The 22,413-nt window shown below is 42.2% G+C and overlaps 1 protein-coding gene across 4 annotated transcripts; it reads right to left on the reverse strand.

The window, feature by feature from the left end:
• Positions 1-1,259: 1,259 nt before the first annotated feature.
• Positions 1,260-22,219, reverse strand: sesn4 (sestrin 4). Of its 4 annotated transcripts, none has more exons than XM_054792594.1 (9): positions 22,008-22,219; positions 10,604-10,801; positions 10,352-10,534; positions 10,049-10,279; positions 9,336-9,456; positions 9,130-9,254; positions 6,607-6,773; positions 6,387-6,531; positions 1,260-5,726 (listed from the first exon to the last, which is right to left on the reverse strand). In XM_054792594.1, exons 1-9 carry the CDS (start codon positions 22,071-22,073, stop codon positions 5,637-5,639), a joined length of 1,326 nt encoding a protein of 441 aa, XP_054648569.1. In that variant the 5' UTR covers positions 22,074-22,219; the 3' UTR covers positions 1,260-5,636. The 4 variants fall into 4 exon arrangements, with proteins under 4 accessions (XP_054648569.1, XP_054648571.1, XP_054648572.1 ...); XM_054792595.1 differs by having other exon boundaries at positions 1,261-5,726; positions 9,363-9,456; positions 22,008-22,218; XM_054792596.1 differs by lacking the exon at positions 10,049-10,279.
• Positions 22,220-22,413: the final 194 nt, after the last annotated feature.

The following is a 22,413-nucleotide window of genomic DNA, read 5'->3' on the forward strand; positions in this document are numbered from 1 at the left end:
GGCAGGGGCCAGGTCCTGCTGGAAGATGAAATCTGCATCTCCATACAGATCCTCAGCAGAAGGAATCATGAAGTCCTCCAAAACATTCTGGTAGACTGTTGCATGATGGACTGTGGATATTTCACACTGCACCTCAGGCAGCTTGGGTTCTGTTCCTCCCCCGTCTTCCTCCAAACCCTTGGACCTTGATTCCCAAATGAAAGGCACACTTTACTTTCATCGGAAAAGAGGACCTTGGACCACTGGCCAACTGTCCAGTCCTTCTTCTCCTTGGCCCGGTGGAGACGCTTCCTACGTTGGCTCAGGTTCAGAAGTGGCTTGACCCGAGGAACCCGACAGTTGCAGCCCATCTCCCGGATGCGTCTGAATGTGGTGGTTTTTGAAGCTGTGACTCCCGCCTCATTCCACTCTTTCTGGATCTCTGCCAGATTCTTGAATCTTCCCTGTTTGATAATCCGCTGAAGCCCACGGTCATCTCTTTTGCTGGTGCATCTTCTCCTGCCACATTTTGCCCTTCCTCTAGACTTTCCATTGATATGCTTGGACACAGCACTCTGAACAACCAGCCTCCTTAGCTATGAACTTTTGTGGCTTACCCATCCTATGGAGGGTATCAATGATGGTCTTCCCCATATTGAACCCAACTGAGACAATTAACCAAACTGAAGCAATTTAATGACACCTGGGGAAGCCTGTTTCTGGTGATTTGACTTTAGTAGATCATTAGTGTGTGACACTCAGTTTAAAACATTCATGCCCTGCAAAATTTGGGCTGATTTCTTCACAGTATTCTAATTTTTTGAATTCCTGTTTTCGTGGGTTTAATGAGCTGGAAGCCCAAATTATGTACAAATAAATAAATACTTGAAATCGTTTAAATTGTGGGCCCTGAATCTATAATCTATGAAAGTTTAACTTTTTGAATGGAATTATGGAAATTATACAACTTTTCCATGACATTCTAATTTTTTGGAAAGGGTCTGTAGTTTTTATAATAATCGGTGTTATAACTTGCGCATTCACACGCTGCATGCTGACGTGCTGCGGCCCTCCCTCGCTGTACTGGCGGCGACAGTGTTGCTTTTAGCAGTCATAATCTTTTGGGAACTCCTCATAACGCTCCAAAATAATTACGTACTTAAAAAAAAAAAAAAAAAAAAAAAAAAAAAAAAAGCCTGGGTTTGTGGAGCCACTTTCGCCGTATAGCCCCCCCCCAGTCTAAATTCCAGTATCAAGCTCAGCTTTTGATCACCAAACTTCTAATACACCATTGTAGGATCTCTGGACTTGTTTAACGTTGTTGAAGAACACTACAATAAGGGACCTTTTAATTAATGACGGGATTAATAGTCTTACCGATTGTGACTCTCACAACCAGTTACTAGGCGTGTACACGCATTCTGCCAGAATGCCACAGAGGGGCGCTGTTGCTCAATGGCACCATTTGCCCTACTTTTCTTCGCTCTGGTGTGCAATACAAATCGGTAACCAAACACTAAGCTGTTTTTACAGCCTGGTTTAATGCACTTTTAATTGTTGTTTATTAACAAATAAAACAATGATAACCAAACCTTTGAACCTTTATGTAATTGAGCAGCACTGCTTTAGCAGCAGCTCACTTGTCACCGTTTAATTCTGGACAATGTAACATTAAAAGGGAGACGTTCACTGACACATATTTATAGTCAAAATAAATAAAGTTCATTTCTTATACTGGAACTGGTTCCAGTGACAAGTCAATAAAAAGCTTATAATGAATGTGATTAGAGGTGAGGCAGAGATCAAATGGTTGTTTATGTTGCTCCTGTTTGCAGTCTTTCATAGTGGCTGTCACTATACTTGTACTATACCATACCATGCCATGCCATGCCATACTATACTATACTAACACTGTGCAAGTCACCTCGAGTGAAAACTATTTTCTCCATAATGAGTGCAGACAGGTCTCAAAAGGTAAGTCCCATTTTAAGCAGCCTTGATAACGTTTCCATTTCCTGTGTGGTATTTTTGTTTGTGTACAGCTGAACATCCTTGCCAGACTGAGGTGCAAAAAATACTTCATGGAGTGACACCACTACTGTAGAGAAGGTGCAGTAAACTAGTCATTCTCAACTGGTGGGTCGCAGGTCCGGGAACGCACCTAGCGTCGGTGCTATTCGCTTGGTACGCCACCACGTGGTGTGTCACGTGCCCTGTTTATGGGTCGTTCTTGGGCATAACAATGTCAATAATAATAATGTCATTGGCCAGGCAGGGGGTAGTCTCGAGAAGATATGGTGGTCGTATTTTTATGAAACGTACCTACTGAGCGTTGAATCACAGCACTTGGACTCGCTTTATTTACTTCGTTTCACTTCACACCTAGGTCCGTGTGCCAATACTCCCCAGATATAACATGTACTGTCGTGAAAACCTTTACACACACTTTTTCTTCAAATAATATTCAAATTTGTGGCTAAAAAGGTATTGTTGCTGATCATGCACAACCTCAAATTCAAACTGCACTTGAATGTTTTTCCATTAAAAGGGGCTGTTTGCAACTGGTGCAAAAAAAAAAACAAACTTAGTGGGGTGCAGCTTCCATGCTCCGAGCAGGAAGAGGGCGGGACATCGTGCTTGCAACACCTTCAAAAGTAAGCGCCCTGTGGGCAGCCGCGTAACCGTTGCAAAGAGTCTTTCTGACATGTCAAATTGAAACAAACATCATTTATGAAATAAATAAGATGTTTGAGACTTGTACGTTCCAGAAATTTCAGCAATTTGGGTCTCCGCCTGTCATTGAAGGGTGATGGTGGGCGGGTCCCACAGCCAAACCACCGCAGTAAACAACGACAGAGAAAAATAACACGGAGGAGTTCTTTTCATAAAGTATCTTTATAGAAAACATGACAATTTCCAAAAAAAAAATATTTTTTTTGTCTTTCCACTTGTTCTCTTTATGATGGTTTTACAATATGTGCATTTTTGTTTCTTCTTTTGCCAGCCCATGTAGAGTAGCTGCAACATCCACCTGTGTCAAAAGGCTCTCATACATGAGACATTTACATGTCCACAAAAAAACACTTGTCAGTTGTCTCGACCTCATCAGCAGCACTCCAGTTTTAATCTGAAGGCACCCCGTGTTTTAACGCTTTTATTTTGTAGATATGCACTTCTGCTCCTTTCCCAGGTCTTGCGCCTCGATAGCCTGCTGCGCATCTACATGAGTAAGTGTACAAAACATCCATCAATACATTTTCCGTACCGCTTAGGGTCAATGCTAAGCTGGAGGAGCCCATCCCAGCTGACGTGGGGCGAGAGGCGGGGTACACCCTGGACCGGTCGGTGTACAAAACAAGTCAACATCTTAACAATAACAATAATAATAAAAGACGACTAGGTTACACATTGTTTTGCTTTTTGCAGACCGTACTGTGGATTTTGATACATGTGATCAGTGTCGACCCGCTAATACAATTTGTGAGAGCTTCCATAAGTCCGCCTCTGATTTGATCGACTCTGAACCACAACAAAACAAAGAAAAAGAACAAGACAATCATCTTGTCCATGGCTCAGCTTCGGCTTTCGTACGGATCCACTGTTATTTCACTTTATAAAATGCGTGTACAAAGTGCGACCCGCAACTGTCCCACAACTCCATTTTTATTGGCACCGTTAGGAATGGAATATATTCCCACTCTGTTCCGGATATTCTTATCTGCAACAGAGTGGGGAAAATATTTTAATCAAATATGCTGTTGGCACTGTTAGGAATGGAATTTATTATTTATGTAATATGTATTTAGGATATTTATTTCTACAACAGAATATTTTCCCAATATTTTCATAATAGTTGCTAGGAAAGGAATATTTTCCCACTCTGTAGAATATTGTCTACAACATAGTATTTTCCCAGGATATTTTCCCAATGGTTGTTAGGAATGGACTATTTTCCCACTTTGTTTAGGATACTAATATCTACAACAGAGTATTTTCCCCAAAATATTTTCCCCACTTTGTTGTAGATAGGAATATCCAGAACAGAGTGGGAAATAATTCCATTCCTAACAATTATTACAAAATATTAGAATATTGTAGAAAAATACTTTGTTGTAGATAAGAATATCCATACCAGGCTGAGAACATATTTCATTCCTAACAGCTATTGAGAAAGTATTCTGGGAAAATACTCTGAATATCTTAAACAGTGTGGGAAAATATTCTATTCCTAACAACCATTTGGAAAATACTAAATCATATCAAGAACAGAGTGGAAACATATTCCATTCCTAACAGTGCCAACAGAGTATTTACCCAAAATATTTTTCCACTCTGTGGTAGATGAGAATATCCACAACACAGTGGGGAAATTACTAACATTACTAACAACTATTACTAAAATATTCTGGGAAAATACTCTGGTGTAGATAAGAATATCCAGAACAGAGTGGGAAAATATTCCATTCTTAACAGTGCAAACAGAGTCCCTCCATCTTCTATGCTGCTTTTTCTTACTATCCCAGACTTTGGGCAAGAGGCGGGGTACACCCTGAACAGGTCGCCAGTCAATCGCAGGGCCCAAATAGACAAACAATCATTCACAGTTACATTCATACCTATGGACAATTTAGTCACGCAAGAATCCCACACACAGACACGAACCCACGACCTCCTGGCTGTGAGGCCAGCATGCTAACAATATGCTAACCACTAGGCCACCATGCGTGCGGCCCAAAAAACATTCCATTCCTAACACTCCTCGGCATGTGGTAAAAATGTAACAAATGATTCAAGAGATATATTACACTAATTTGCTTTGCTGCCTGTACGACAAAGCTAAGATGTGGATGTTTTGTTCAGATAGCTTAGCATAAACTGATGTACAACTTGTATCCAAGTGTCCCCTCGTTCTATGTACGCAGCCCTCGACGGAAAAGGTTTGTGGACACCCCTGCCTTTATACATTCTTGTCTCCTCTTTTTCTTAAAGAGGCTTTTTTCCCGTTGTGACAACTACCTTCAGTAGGTCTTCACTGAAAACATTCAGAGCTGAAGACGAGACCTAAAAACCCTGACACATGAGAAGAAAAGGCCATTTCTACTAACAAGCTTCCTTGCATCATATAAATATATAGAAAGTTTTAAAAGTGCTTATTTAAAAGAAACTAAGGTGATGTCGTTACCTGTTTTTTTTTGTTTTTTTCTTAACCAGCATTTGTACAAATAGCTCAGGAGATCCAAAACGGTCCTTCAAAGTATGACAACACTGACTACGATTGTCCAAGAAAAAGGCCTCCGCCTCCTTCTCCTCCTTTTGGAGAACATTCATCTTGTCCTAAAAGTTGAAAGAAATCATCTAGTACCTACAAGAGTTCATTGCACATGTCCATCAAGTGCTGACACTATGCTGCTGATGATGAGGATGATGATGAGAAGGAGGAGGGTGGTGTGTGTGGCACGCTCTGGTATAAATATCATTGACGACAAAAAGAACATGAGGCTGCGTTACTAAAAAAGAAAAAACAAAAACCCGCCTGCAGCGCTCTGTGCTCTTACAAAAATGTCACCGGAGTCCGCTCGCTAACATCAGCAGGTCTGCTCTGTAGCTCCGTGCATGGAGAAGAGAAATAAATCAACAGTGAGCTTCTTTACCGGCTCTCAGGCGATCATGTACTGAGTTATGGCTCTCAGAGCGTAGAGCAGCTCCGCCTGCAGGCGCGCCTCCATGATGAGCAAGTTGACGTGGATCTGCGAAAGGACAGCCAGGAGGACGAGGATGTTACAAAAGGCTTGCTTGCAAAGGGGGGGAAAATAAATGACACATTTATGTAAAACTTTCCGTCTTGCTTTCAAAACAAACAAACTCTAAGGGCGCTCAGGTTGCTTCGTACGTCTTTGTGCGCCTTACATACGGCCAATGTGTCTTTCGTACATACAGTATTTCAATTTTTTCATACATTGAGCTGGCGGACTCCGTATGTGTGTTATGCGCCACACGAGCACCCCATGCATTTAATTACTGAACGTGCCAACGCACGTTCAGATATTTCTTAACGTGCTTCATGCATGTAACACGGTTTCCCGTTCGGCCAGACTGCATCAATCGCATGAAAACTAGGGGGTCCCTATGGCTTTGTTTTATATGCTTTATTGTCTGTGTATTTGTATTTATCAATGTGAATACCCATGCGGGAACAAGCATTGGTATTTTTTGTGATCTTCGGTCACAAATTGCGTGCCAAGTGCGCAATTCATGCGTAAACGGAACGCAAACTAGTCTTCACGCTTTGCAGGCGGCCCATAAATAAATAAATAAATAAATGACATGCATTGCTAGGGCAAATTGCGAGACAATGTGGAGGCAAACTGCGTGCAAGTGTGACCGCCGCTTATTGTGTGAGCACTCACTCGCTCTGAAGGTTTCAGTGGAGCCCAGCTGAGCGGGCAAGCTGGAGTTTTGGTGGGGTCGGGAAAACACGCCACAGCTTTAACAAAGAGCTTCAAATCACGCTCCAACAGCTGGTTCACTTCTCCGTAGTCGTAATCATCATACCTGACGACCCAGACAAACACATTATGCATTGCGTTTGCTTACGTCACGTTGTGTAGCTTTAAGAGGAAGGCTCACCGGATGCCTAAGACACAGTGGATGTAATTCCAGATGGCTCTCTTTAGGTCGGGGCTGTGTTGCAATGAGAGGGCGGTGACACTTCGAAATCGGTCATCCAGGAGGTGGCCGATGTCCGAATACAATCTGTTCACTAAGGAGAAGCCGTGGTCCTCCCATGAGTAGTCCTGCAGAGACGTAATGAATGAAAAAGTCCATATGGAGATGGTGGTAGTGAGACAAACGTATCTCTGAACCAGTCTTGTATCGAGGCTTTTTGATCCTGTTGGTCTACCTGTCAGTTCCTGTCTGTGTCCAGCAATGTGGACATGAGGCAAACAAGACCTGGAAGGCCTTCAAGCTGATTAGGGACTCTTTATTACGCAAGAGTTACTCTGTTACAACAAGTTCCTTTCCTATGATACATTGTAAGTCCATCTTTACTGGAAGTTGGAATGTATACCTAAAGCAGGGGTGTCCAAACGTTTTCCAGTGGGGGCCACAAAGTGAAAAATGAAAGGATGCAACTTTGTCACTTTGATGTTTTGGAAAGCAAATTAGCTCATAAGAGTTACATTTTTTGGCAGTACAATGCTATAGCTATTCACGTAAGAACTTAAGTGATTTTGGTTATTATCAAGAAAAGCATGGAAGTTGCAAGATATCAGCTCTTAAATTCAACTCTTATGAGCGACATTTGTTATCATCATATTTGTCCAAACAAATGTACCTTTAGTTGTACCAGGCATTGAAATGGATCAATAAACTGAAGACCCAAGGGTGGGCTAATCTTTTTTTCATTTTTTTTATACTCTATTGCGACAATTTTTTTCTGTTAATATTTTGACTTTATTGTCGTAAAATTAGAGCTGTTTCTTCCCCCATTTCTGCTGTTTCCCCCCGCCCCCTCAGCTTCTTGTAAATTTTCCTGTCATAATATGAGATTTTGACCATAAAAGGGCCACTGACATGATTGATCAACTTTGGTTAAATACATTCTATAATGTTTGTAATTATGTTCTACGTTGTACGTAGTACATGGCGAGAAACATAACAATATCCGTCTTTGAAAAGGAGTGTTTCCGGAAGTGACGTCGCCAAAGGGGAAGCTTTCATCGTAGGCAGAGTAAGCAAACATGAGAGGCTGGGGCGAGACAGAACTACCGACGATGGAATGTCTGATGCAGAGGTGTCCGCTGACAAAGACATGGAGATGAAGATTGGTCGGCTTACAACACCAAATGGAAAGTGTAATTTACCTTGGAGTTGCTTATCCTTCAATTATTCTCCTTAATGAGTGTAAAGGGGTCTTTAGAGCCTTTTTTATTGTGTAGTTCGTCACCGTGCTGCCCGCCGCCATCAGCATATCGCTGTGAAAGTATGTTTTACAACATGCATAATGTCGCTATGGTGGCATGGTGTTTACAATACAATATGTAAATAACACATGACTTACTCTGTTCTGTGGCAACTGACGGCGTCCTCCTCCTTTTGTCTCGTGTGGCATAGCATCAGGAATAGCATCCTAGCTTGGGATGTCCCAATCCACTTTTTTGGCTTCCGATCCGATAAGATTTTTTTTTGTCTTGCAGGTTTTTTTTTCCATAATAATAAACTTTTTTTACAAATATGAATTTGTGGAAGTGAATATGGTTATGTAATCCAATAAAAGATAAAATTGGAAAAAATGGGTGCGCAAAATACTTTTAGGGCAGGACTAATCATTTGACATGGTTATATTTGTGGTGTGATTTAGAATATATGACTTTTTATTAAACAAACTCTCTTCGACGCCATAGTAATTTATTGACAGTCCCTAGCATAAACAACCAGGGGTTACGGCGGCATTGGCGGAACCAGAAATTTTTGATTGGGGTGGCCAAGGTGAGACCATTACTCACATAGGGGTGGCAATAAGTTGATACCTGAATTGTCTAGAAGGCCAGTGGGGTGGCCGGAGAGTGACCGGGGGTGGCCACGCCCACCATTGGCCGCCACAGAGCTCCGCCACTGTACAGCAGCACTTCCCATGTGAGCTCCCCGCACCGTGACACACCAGTCCGGGCACAGTGAAGGGTAACTACCGTTGTAGCTATGGAGCCAAATAGCCAACGTCCAACTGAAACTAACTTCACCACGGTACACCGCCGACATGTCTGCATGGTGGCGTTGCGTTTTCTTCTTCCAAAACCAGCTTTGAGGCGCATTACCGCATTACTCCATGTTGGAGTGTGGCTCAGAGTTACGAACGTGATAAGGCAACCGGATCGGCCCGATCTCGTGGCGGAAGCCGATATAATCCGATCTTCAAAATACATCAGATCGGCAGCCGATTCATCCCGAACAACGTAGAACATAATTACAAACAATATAGAACATATTTAAGCAAAGTTGAAAAATCATGTCAGTGACGCTTTAAACACTGATTCAGATGAGTTAAAACGACCAGAAAGCATTTGAAGATGTGTGCAATTTTTAATGTCTGGGGTTGCAACGGCGGGGTTATGTTGGATTTCCACTTCTCCACTTGTAAACGCTCCTCACCTGAGCTCGAAACACTTGGAAGTGGTCATCGTCCCTGCGGGCAAAGTCCTGGTAATAGAAGTTAGGATCTGTGATGAAGCGCGATGGGTCTGCAAAGCACATCATCTCCTCCTCTTCTTCCACATCTGTAAAAAAACAAAAAAGATTCAGTCAGCGGAGATGTTAAGCACACAGCGTGTATCTGATGTTACACCATGTGACCCCACCAGAACACTTGAGCTCTTCATGTTTACCACTTTGCTGGAGTGTCTGCAGCTTGTCTCGCTCCTCCTGGGACCTCTGGATCCTCTCCTTCAGACAGACCACGTCGCCAGTCGAATCCAAAGACTGTCAAAACGTCACATGAAGGCTAAATTAGCTTGCGGATCTTTATACGTGATACGGGGGATATTCAACTCAAATTGTTTGAGGGCACACATTTTTAGGAAGGTCAGGACCAAAGGTCCCACCATCCATCAGTCCCTGTCATAGAACCTTAACACCAGTCTCATCATTTCAAAAGCTCACCAAAGATTACACTTTCTCCGACAGCTGAGGAAATTTGGGGTCAGTCAAACAGGCGTACCTTCACAATTTTTACCTCAGCAAATGATAGAGCAGGAGGAGCCACCTGCTCTTCCTGCCTGTTTGGAGGCGGGACACAAGGAAAACAGACACGCATGCACATGGCAATATACTGATTACCCAGTTCATTTAATTTATTGTGTGATTAATTCATTTATTTACTACCGTGCCAGGCCTAGTGCCCATAGGAAATCTCACATTTGAGTCTGGCGAGATCCTGTGACACCCCTAACTGCTCCACAACATGGTCTGGTAGTAGGACGTAACGCTGTATGTGCCCACTGCTGGCATTGTTAGCAAAAGCGTAATGTCATTTATTTCAGCTTAGCTGTGACATAAGAAGATTTTTTTTTACCCGTCGCCGTGTTATGTGCTCCGACTGAGGCACGTTGGGGTTGCCGTTAGCAGCGTCAAAGGGGCAGAAGGTCGGCGGTGTACTGTTGGGAGATTTGCTGAGGGGCGCCAAGTCCGAGTCGGTGTTGGAGCCAAACACGAAGCTGCAGAGCGAGTGGCAGTGGGCCAGAATAACTACCGCCTGCACCAGCTCGGCCAGTGACCAGCACTGCTCGCCCGACTTGAGCAGCGTCTGGCGGGCACAAACACGTATTAAGACGGGATTCTTCAGGTGGGTGAGCATCTTCATGTGGCTTTTTCCTACCTTGATGTGTGAGCAGGCAGTGAGCCAGGGCTGGTGGGCGAGGACTTTGTTGATGTGGTCGAGGAGGCGAAGCCGTGGAGGTGCCGCCTCCAAGCCCTGTAGCCACAGGGGGTCGCCGCCAAGCCTCAGAAACTGGGCCGAGTGCAGGTACACCAGGTAGTTGCAGTGATGTTGTGCAGCCGCCTAAGAAGAGGGTAATCAGAACAGGGCTTGTTATTGTTCTACAACTGGAAAGGGGGCCGAGTCACCCACCATGATGGCGATGTAATGGCGGCACGGCAGTGGCAGAGGGCCGTCCATGTGTAGGATGTAGTGCTGCGCGCGCAGGAAGCTTTCCAAGTACTGAGGGTGAGAGGACATCTGCTGGGAGACGGCGTCCACGCTGCCCCTGCTGATCAGAGCCTTCTTGAAGAGCAGCGACACTCGCCCCTTCTCGTTGGTCACCATCGCCTGAGGAAAGACGCCAAACACGGGGATCAAGGCTTGTTTGTCACAAAAAGCTTGTTTATCGTGAAAGGGTGATGTTTATTGGGGTAGAGTGAATGCTTCCAATTGGTCAACCATCACATCATTACCATGTCGACAATATGAAAACCTTCATATTTTCATGTGAACAAAACATTTTGGGTTTTTTTTCCCCAACTGTTTGCTTATGTACAGCATGTTGTCGTCTTCAGAAATTTACTGTGGAACCTCTAGTTCAGTGGCGTCCACATTCTAAAAATATAACTTAACAAGAAAACTAAAATACAACAAAAACGGCAAAACTGGAAAATCTAACAATCTAAATAATCTAACAAGAATAAAGTCAAAATATGAAGACAGAAAAGTTGTACTCTAACGCAGTGGTCCCCAACCCCCGGCCGAAGTGGCCGAATTCTCTCTTACATCCGTCTCACTTGACGCATGTCCATTGTGGGTGTGCTAACTTTATCTCATGCTGCACAGATAGATTACTACTGTATTTTTAGCATTTTTCTTTCACCTAATATTTGCTGTCAAATGCTGATACTATGTGAGAATGCATAAAGGTACGTTTTGATGACTTATTGAGTGCTAATGTGAACATTTGTCTCAAGTTAATTCATGCTAGCGCACTGCATTATACCACACACGTCAAACGGCCATGTAATCATCTCTCTGGAAACACTTGGCTGGAAGTTGAACTGGTGGATGGTGGGTCGGCATTCATTTTGTGCTTGTAATTTGATGTTATTCATGTCTTAGTTTTACACAATACATAATAAATAAGATAAATTAGATCGCTATACTATAGCTATATGTACGAAACCCCCACAGCCCCCCTCCCCCGGTCCGCATAAGATTTGTGGGAATACAAGCCGGTCCGCGGGTCAAAAAAGGTTGGGGACCACAGCTCTAACGGTAATGACGTGGTAATATTATGAGAAAAACAATGTCATCTTAGTTGCATAAAGCTGAACTTTTTAAGAGAAAGACCTCATTTTTTAAAGTCGTAATATGAGAGACATATTAGGTTGGGGACAAAGTAATAAAATTATGGGAATAAGGTCAAAATAACTACAGGAAACTTTACAAGAAGAAAGTTTAAATTGTAGATTAAAAAAAAGCCAGCAGAAATGGAAAAAACAGCTGGAAATTTACAAGAATAAAGTCAAAATATTAAAGACGAAAAAGTCATTCTAACGAGAAAAAAAGTCGTAATTTTACAAGAATAAACTATTATATTAAAGATAAGACTTTTTTTTTAAATCCTATTGTTATCAGAAACAAACAAAACAAAATGCAGTCGAGATGTCCGATAATATCGGCTTACCAATATTATCAGCCCGATATTGGCATAAAAATGTAATATCGGTAGATATCGGTATTGGGTTTTTCCCATTAATGAAAAACATTTTTAAAAAAGTGCTGTAAAAAGTGCTGTATATACTGTTGGCCTATGGGCCCCCCGTACTGGCTGTTGTCAAGGCACTACATGGGAACATTTCGTCACATCCTCCGTCATTCCTCACAGTCGGAACTGGGCTTCGATGCGCTGAAACCACAGCCGTGAGGTGTGTCGCCGGCGCAGATAGATAACACCAACATTAGCCAGCTTCTTAGCTTGTAGTGGCGCCGGCACGGTCGCGTTGTCACTCGTCAGTCGACATTTGTACCCAGTTCGAGGGAGATGCAATTCACAACGAGACAGGAGTTGAGGTTGGTGGCACCAATCAGTTTACTCTCCACTCAACTCAACAACACTTTAGCAACAGCTAAGTGGCCAAATGATCATGACCCGGAAACGGAAGTACACTTGGTGAATGTCTAAAACCACCACAATGCATCGGTATCACTTGATACTGGAATCAAAAATTGAGAGTTGGACAATATTGGCATATCGGATGTCGGCAAAAAGGCCAATATCAGACATCCCTAAAATATAGCTGGAATTTTTTTTTTTGGCAAGGCAAAAGTTATAATAATGGAATAATGTCAGAATATTATGGGAGTCAAGTCATATTACGAGAAGAAAATGACGAAGAAGAAAGTTTGGAAAAAACCCCCAACAAAAACGGGGGGAAAAAGAGCAAAGAGTGAAGTTGATGGTAATAATAGGCTTTTGCACTTATATGACAAAGCTGAGATGCAGTTTGTGTCTTGAATTATAAATAACTTGTTAGCATATCGACATGTGTTGCTTTACGAAATATCAAAGTTGCATCCTTTCATTTTCCACTGTTCGACATCCATGCAGGAGCACACTTCCATAAACCTCAGCCCGGACGCTGAGATATAGGCGCTAATGGCGAGAGAGCATTCACTGCATTATTGTTTCTCCGGTGATCAGCTGGGTCATCAACAGAAACTAATGCATGTTTCTTCATACTTCAAACCATTTCACAGCTTAATTAAAAAGTGCGAATCCCCGCCTGGTGTTTGTACGCATCACCATGATCACCACTGTTAAACTACCCAATCCTTTGCCGCAGTTGCTGGGTTACAAAGGAAGCAATGTGAAATTTGGGATGTGCGGGTCATGAGGAGGGGATACTTCTGTAGATGAGAGCAGTCAAACAAACATAGCCTGGGCCGAGCGAGCCTGCGGCCAACTCAAACACCAGCATGTGGCGAACAAAGCTGGCTTGGCTTCAGAATCTCCATCATACAACATGGCCATGTAAAAAAAAAAAAAACACAACCCAGAAAGAGTGAGGCAAAGCAAAGTGACTATAGCTGACAACAGTTATTATGTTGTGATGGACCTTTCTTTAGGTCGGGGTGTCAAAACCTTTTTCAGTGAGGGCCACAGAGTGAAAAATGAAAAGATGCAACTTATGCTACTTTGCCACTTTGATATTTTGTGAAGCAACATATGCTAATAAGTTATATACAGTATATTATAGAAAAACTGCATCTCATAGACACAATCTTTGGTCTTTGCTGTATGTTTCCCCATTTTTGCTTTTAAAAAAAAAATCCAAATATTTCAAATTTCTTCTTAAACAATCTTTGGAAATTTTCTTGTCGGAACATTGTGACTTTATTCCCATAATGTTATAACTTCCTCTCCAATCTAATTGTTTTGTTTGTTTCTGAAAAATAACACATAATAAATAGAATTAATAAATATAAATATTATAATAAAATATATAAATTACTTCAGATTTTCACTTTTTTTTCCTTTTTTTGTTTTCTTGTTAAACTATATTATATATTATGTTAAATTATATTGAATGTGCTGTGGGCCAAAAAAAAAAAACAGTTGCGACAACCCTGCTTTAAGGAGTTAATATGGTTACCTTGCAGCACAGTGTGTGTGTGTGTGTGTGTGTGTGTGTGCGTGCGTGCGTGCGTGCGTGCGTGCATGCATGCATGTACTTTGCACATTAGGGTTTGTAGAGAGCAATCTGTTTCCTCCTACTTAAAACATACCAAACCTGAAATGTAAATTGGTCTTTCATTTCTGAACAATAACAGTATAGACAAGCCCACTTCAATGCAATGCACTGAAATGCACAATTCTTATCAACCTGTCAAACCAACACTTGAGTGAGATGACCTACTACTACACTTTGGTATTCAACACAGAGTATCCCCAGTAGTCTTTTAACATCTACTGCATTTGGTGGAGGCTTCCCTCCCTCTTCACCTACTGTACTGTATATACTGTACGTAGAGACTATGCAAACATGTGTATAAAGATCATCCTCGCTATGGCAAACCAGCAAGATGGCGGTGTTGGGGTGTCGAGTTAATGGCTGAGCTTTAAATCAAACAGTCGGTGACCTGCTCCTGTGTGTGGACGTGAGGAGTGTTGACAAATGGTGAGGAGCGATGTAGGACACACAGGTTCCTGCCACTCAAAGACCCATTGACATTCACACCGTCTTCCCTCTGCAAACACACAAGCTGCTGATGAGCTTGCTGCAACACTAACTAGCGAGAAGCATATAGCATACAAACACTCCTCAAGTGCCCCTCCTTCAGGTCTGTCAATACAGGCTAACTCATGACACGCTTACAGAACAGTCTTACCATCTCTTCTAAGCACCCGTTTGTTTTACTGCTTCTTTTTTTGCTTAAGCACTACGGCTAACAGTACCACAAGAACACAAGTTTACTTTTCTTATTAGATGCACCTCAGCTTTATACACAGCGTCTTCTAGACCTCGCCTCCCAAAGTAGAAACAGTGGAGCTTTTGAAAGCTACAAAAGTCATATCCAGTGGAACGGCAGTAAGCAGATTTTTCCGTCAACGTCATAAATTTCACCTCGGATTATCCGGTCAGCGTACACGACGTTGCGCGTCTTGATGTGTTATTAATACTCTGCAAGAGTCCAACTGTGTTTCTTAATGTATTTTTCATCACATGTTAATTAAATGTCAATTGGCTGCTATGTACGTAGGAACACATTTACAAGAAGCATTTGGTTTGAAAGTACGGTATAAACTTATTTTGAAAAAGGATGCTATTCCGCCGGTACACAGAAAAGAACCAACAATGACCACTATGTCAAAGTTGGCACAAGTGAGTAAGGCCCTGTCCATCCATCCGTGTCTTTGGATTTTTTTTGCGGGTTGATAAAAAGTTGTGTCCACACTCTGCCGGGTTAGTATAATCGCATCCAGACGGGAACGCATCACTGATTGAAAACGATGTAATACACAAGGCACACCTATGTGTGGCGCTGTGCACAGGCACGCAGACAGAACCACGTGACACTCCAAACCATAGAAGGAGAAAGAACGGATGCGCATTAGTCCGTCTTCCGCTTACGAAAAGTGGAATTTCTTCTTAGGAGAATGTCGACTGAGGTGAGTCATGTTCGTCGAAATATTCAGATATTATGTTGCCTTGTCATCAAAGCTCACTTTTGGTCACATGACGGCGACGAAGCGGTGGTGGGTCGGTGACGTCATCACTCTTGTATTGCCTGTCGACAAGAGGGCGTTTTTCAGATTTTCCCACAGTGGAAGCCGTTTTCCAAAGAATACCGTTTCAAGTCACCCAGAACACCGTACCCGTGTGGATGACAGGCTGAAACCATAAAATATGTTTCCGTGTGGATAGCCCCTAAGTCATGTCTTGTTTACATAATGTCTTCTAAACACTATTCCATGATAGCGACAAGGCAGACAAATCTTCACTACGATCACTGTACACATGGTCTGTCTCGTACACCGCTATGTTTGTTTACCTGAGTGATAGTACCCCGATGACTTCACTTCCGGAAATGAGACTGAACTGCAAGAGCTTGCTCATCATGGCTAGTGCAATGAACTATGAATATCATTTTGGCAATTTTACCATTTGCATTCAAAAAACAAACAATGTAGAACATAATTACAAACAATAGATAACATATTTAAGCAAATCATGTCAGGGACTGTAAATGTCCGGGGTTGGGGGGTGGGGGTTGATAGAAACAGGAACCACATATTCATATCGGTTCTGCTTTGTACGAAAGCAAAGCTTAAGGCAGATAATTGACAGACAATAAAGACCACTTTTCTGTTGCATTCTTCGGCATTTTTTCAGCAATTTTGAGGGGCGGCGCAATTTTGAAGAACAAACCAACACTCCTAATTAATATACAGGGTGAGGGGTGTGGAGGGGGTGGTTCCAGACAAACACACTGCTTAATTTCTACTGCTTGAAAACAAACAAAAGGTGAAAACAGCAGCAGCAGTCTTGATAAGGAGAGAGACTCCTTATTGTCCACCCACATGAGACCCAAAAAAAACCAAACAACAACCCCATGAAAAGGAGGGAAAAAAAGCAGCGTGTGTGGGTGGCCAGAGGACTAAATCATCATTTAGGAGCGGATGAGCTATTACAAAGCATATTTTTGTTAGCCTTGTTCCATGCAGTAAACAGTATGATGGAGGGCATGACTGACCACGAAGGCTTTGTGCACACCAGCCTAACAATCGTGCATGCTTACAGTACAGTATGCTCACCAGCAACACAACACACTGCTACTCTGCAAGTCACAAACAAGCTAGAGGGAGACAAAGACAAACACGGTGGGGTTTGATAGTCCGCATTCAACAAGAATGAGTGGTGTGGTTGCAATTGGTTACAACGGACGCGGAAAAATATGCAAAAAGGTGCACCATCATTTTAAGCGCAAAAAACAAACAAAAGAATCCATGGCAGGGGTGTTTCTTTTCTCTTAAAGCATATCTAAAACAACTTAATATTCGTCATCCTGACTAGAGATGGGCATGATGACAGATTAGTCAATTCATTGATCATGAAAATATTAGGGTTGTTAACAATAAACCAATGCGACCGGATATCGGGTTTGACGAAAAGTCCGCCACTAGTTAGCACGCCTTACGAGTCACCGCAACTTACTAGTCACTAGGGGTGTGACGATACAAGTATCTGTATCGAACCGTTCAATACACATGCGTACCGAACCGTTTTTAAACATTTGATATGCTATTCTGTTGACTTTATTTTTGCCGGTGCCTTACAGCGTGCTTGGGGATACGATGTGGCTCTTTTACACATTTGAAAACACTGTAAAAATGACACTTTTATATCATTGGCATCCTTATTTTATAACCTAAGATAAATGTTTACATCAACAAATATTAACCGTAGACCCAAATCAAATACAATCGTTTGTACACTGCATTGAATCGTTCTGTTTTTACAATAAGTAGTTTTTTTCAAATCGTATCCCAACATGAAATCATCTTATCACAGAGATTTATATCCCCATGAAATATCTGTAAAATCGCCCCATGATATTACACATTCGATTATTAGCGTTTTCATTTTGTTTATATTGTTTTACCAGCAAACTTGGATTCAAATCAGAAGTCAAGGTGCCAAGCATAAATTTGAGTATATGATTGTACAAATCATTTTAAATGGGGTTTGACAACAAAAAAAAAAGAAACTCTTCAAATTTTCTGTCAAAATTGACAGAACATTTTAAAACATTTAAAACAACATTTTAAAATATTTATTTTTTAAATAATAAAAAACAATATAACAATAACAATATGGCGGGCCGAATCTGGCCCCGGGCCTTGAGTTTGACACCTGTGTGTTAAATCATGTCTTGCAGCAACTAAAGCCACATTGAATGCACTACTTGGCAGCGACCAGCAGAGGCACTGTTTAGTTGTTAGAAAAATCAGTACACTAAGTCCCCAAGTAACGAACACAATTGGTTCCAGACGACCGTTCTTAAGTCGAATCGTTCTTAAGTAGGGGAAAAGGTAATATTACCAATAATATAGGTACTACATGTACGTGTATACATATACAGTATATGTGTATGTATGTAAATAGGAGTTTGGATGCAGTAGAAATATTAAACCAGGATAATTAATGAAAAAAACAATGACAAAAGTGATATAATAATACGTAATGATAAATGTTATTTACCTTTGAAGAGGAGTGGTCGAGCATATGTCGTTGTGGAGGAGGAGTTATTGAAAAAAAGGACAAATGGTGGTGGTGGTTAGACTCTTCTAAAAGAGGTAGTGTTCTGTGGGTAGTGTAGAATTAAGCAGGCCTATTAACTCTTCATAAACTTTAATCACACACTCTGTCCGGGTTGTACAACTTAGCTTTCCATTTAGCTTTACACTGCATCTCCCCAGCATCTAACTCTTCCTCTGTTGGTCCCATTAGCTCTAAGGCTCCATTAGCAGTGTCACAGTGCCCTCTACTGGTCAAGCATGTACAGTAGCAGTATAAATACTGATTGAGCGACTACAAGGCAAAATAAAATAAAATATAGACCAGTCAGCTTGTGTTCATATCTGCGAGTGTTCGCTCGTCGGGTGTTTGTAAGTTGGGGACCTAGTGTATTGTGATGTATTTTCAGTTATTTTCGATAGTAAAATTAAATATTTTTTAAAAATCAAACGGTTTAAAAAAAAAAGTAATATTTATCAATTTATTGATCATTTTCTGTAACTTTGATGCCATAGTCCTGATATGACCTTTTGTTTTATTTAACTCATTGAGATTACAAATCTCTTTTTTTGGGGGGGGTGGGGGTTGTCCATGGCCAAGATGCAGCAGCACAAGCACAACTGTGAATTACAGCAGTTCACACATCCTGCACACGCTCCAATGAAACACTCCGACACAAACGCAACAGAAGAAGAATACAAGCAAGGTTACCCTGAAATGTAAATGAAACCCACACACCCGCCTCCCTCTGTTTTTGTCCCGTGCTGCTGCTGTTCTACGTGAACGTCACTGATAAAGAAGCGAGTGGGGGAAACCAAGTTGGCCCGGCAATTTTCCGGCTTCGGCGCCTGTGTGAAAGGGAATGGTGGAGAGTCTGGAGAGGGCTGGGGAGTTTACTACCAGAAACTCACTTCTCTCGCTCTGTTGTGTTGAAAGCTCAAGTACAGTCGTCCCTCGCTACAAAAAAAATTAATAAATGATGGCTATTTTGTGGTTGTTACATTTAACTTTTTACCATTTATCAAGAAAGATGAAGTGATTTTTTAAGGTGCAAGGTGCACTGTATTCGGGCACACGCTCCGAGCAGCCAGTGTGATGCCACCGAGGTCTCTGGCAAACCTTTTGCACTTTTCTGCCGTTTCAGGTGGCTGATAAAGTTTTTTGTGTGCTCGATGTGATGGTTCTTTTCTCCCCCTCATTGTGGCACACTTGATACAATGTCCTTCCTCTAAGTGAATATTTGTTTGCGAGTGAGCTCAGGGGAAGTTACGAGAGGCCCTTGACATCGCAGGCAGGAGAAAAAAAGGAGGGCTTGATTTGTTCACTTGCACAGTATGGGTAATCTTGCCTCATTGGAGCGTTATTTTAAATAATTCGTTAACGGAGCTGCTCTTAATGTATCAGATTTATCGGTATGATGTCATAATTCCCTCGTATTGCCCGATAATTACCGTGCAGCCCTTTTAAAAACTGTATTTAGAAGGTCATAACCAGGTTTTCAATGCTCTAACTATGAAAATATTCCATTCTGAAAATATTCTATTCACCAATATTGAATCCTACTATGTGGAAATTGACTGGTCTGGAACCAACTGCTGCATTGTGAGCACAGCAAGCCCGGTATGTTGAGCCACTTTCGCGGTACAGGCTTCTGGAGAGATGGTTTGCTTATCGAGGCAGAAGCTCGACATGAGTGCAGGAACGACATGAAAACCAGGAGTGACATTACCCAGAGGGGGCGTGAAAGGTACACAAGACAAAGAGCAGGACTAAGGCTACATTCGTACTGCAGATCAATTCAGATTTTTTCATGCCAGTGTGAAAAGTATAATTCTGATTTTTCCAAATGCGACTTCCATCTACTGCAGTCTGAACGGTCAGGTCACATATATCCGACCTCTATGTCATCAAAAGGCGTGGTTTACCGCTCAAGACTTGGATAAAAAGGTACACACTAATGTAGGCAGAAGTTCCTCTTGCCATCATAAAATGATCTTTTTAAAAGAAGTGTCCCACCACTCCTGCCACCTACTAACTGTCATAGCCAAAATTCTTGCCCTCTTTCTTCTTAATCTCCTATGCGGAATCATTTGGTTAAGAAAATATTGACTCCTGTTGCACAAAATCCTTCAAACTGCCACAGACCTGTAAAGGAGAGCACACCGTGCAGTAATTACATCTGTAAACACACGCAAAATGCGTATGACGTCGTGCTTTTGTGCATTCGCGTCACTTCCTGGACGCTTTGCTTTCACGTTGACAAGTGGCATTTTTTTTGGTAATGTGAACAGCCACATTTTAAAAAATCGGATTTGAACAAAAAATCCCAATAGGGCATCATACCCTGCAGTGTGGACATAGACTATGATGGACAGGACGGAGACGTCACAAAAACAACTGTTGAAAAACGATGACCTTTTGGGGGTAAATGTGTCAACTTGACACTTGTGTGTGTGTGTGTGTGTGTGTGTGTGATTTTTTGTGGGTCATGTGTTGCTGGTGGGCTGCTGCAGCTGTGGATAGAAGAGAAGGACATTCAATCTGCATTCCAATTTCGTGCGAGGGGGTCCATCCTGGTCATGTGGGTGTATTAATACACTAGTAGCCCCCCTCTAACAAACAAAACAAAACAAACCAAAAAAACACCAGAAGAAATAGGCTAGCAAGGCTGATTTTATGCAACCTGAACTCAGGGAGCAGCACAAAACCACCCAAAGAGGCTCGGGAGAAGGTGGGGGGTGCACACTAAACACAAGCAGACAAACACAACACTGTGCTGCAGGTTTAGGAGACAAAAAAATTGCACCATCCTCTGAGAACATAACATATAGTAAACATGACATCCACTTCTACATTGCCGGTTTGCGTGCATTGCTTCTGCACATCAACTGCATGTTTTGTCTCATGTCAAGACAAACGTGACGAAAGAGCACATTTTTCAAAGCTCCTCACACGTTCCTCCCTGTTTTGCTCCACCGAATCTGCAGCAAACATGTTTCTCTCTTTTTTGGGACTACTTGAGACAGCGCCCCCTCTCTGTTGAAAACTGAAAAGCAGCGGCGAGAGGAGAAAAACAAGTTTGATTGGCAGTCCAGTTCAGCTTGCAAAAAAACACCACCATATATAAAAAAGGCTTAGCAAATCAAGTCGGTCGACATGTAGATACGACAAAAACGCAATCCATTCCTATGATGTGTTAAATCCGGCAAGCAGTGGCGCTGCATTTCTTCACCTGACACTTTTCCCCCAAAATATTCTTCTGCTGACGTCATCCCCCATCTCTCAATGCTTCGTCGATTTGAAGATGTTTACGTTAAATGTACATTACAGGACTGGGGGAGGGGGGTCTCTTTGAATGCTCAACGGCGTCCCCAATTTTAAGTCTCAGGCATTACGTGACATGCATTAAAAAGTGTGACGTTCATGAGAAAAGTCGAGGCTTTAAAGCGAATCCTCATAAAGTGATTTTATTATTGTCTTCCTTATTCAAATGGAACAAAAATCGCCCAGTTAGCAAAGTTAGCAAGTCCGATAGGAAGTTTTGCTGGCTAATGTTAAATTAAATGACTTTCTAATTGGCAAGAAGCTTGGCTAAATTGTTGCTCCGTGGTGCAACAATGTTAAGAGTAAGTGAAAGTGGCTATTGAATGAGTGTTTCTTTCGTCTTTGCCGTGAAATAATCCCCTCGGTAAAATGAATGAAGTCCGTTATTTTGTTAGCCGTAACTTGGCTAGCTTGTCACCTACCTGTTTTTGGATACGCTGGCGCGGGCTTCTGAGCGGGTACTCCATTTTATTCGTACAGATGATCATTTTCCAGCCCGGGTGCAATTACATGGATGCGGCTGTAGTGCTTTTCTTTCAGGGCGAGAGCTAACAAAAGAGACAGTGAAGACGACCAGCCAGCCTTCCGCCGCTTGAGCAAGTCTGGCTCACAGTGGAGGCGAAATCTTCCAACAGGAGATCTGACAAGTCCGGTAACAGTGTGACCAATCACAGCTCAGAGGGAGCGGGGCTTGGCAGACAGCGAGAGTAAGTGAGGCCAATCACAGCTAAGAGAGGCGGGGCTTGGTGGACGGAAGGCGGAAGTGTTTAAGAACATTTGCAAACAAGTGCAGTGGAGAAACACAAAGGGACTAAAGCTTAATAATAA

The sequence above is a fragment of the Dunckerocampus dactyliophorus genome, chromosome 11 (genome assembly GCF_027744805.1).
Source record: "Dunckerocampus dactyliophorus isolate RoL2022-P2 chromosome 11, RoL_Ddac_1.1, whole genome shotgun sequence".
Classification (NCBI taxonomy): Eukaryota; Metazoa; Chordata; class Actinopteri; order Syngnathiformes; family Syngnathidae; genus Dunckerocampus; species Dunckerocampus dactyliophorus.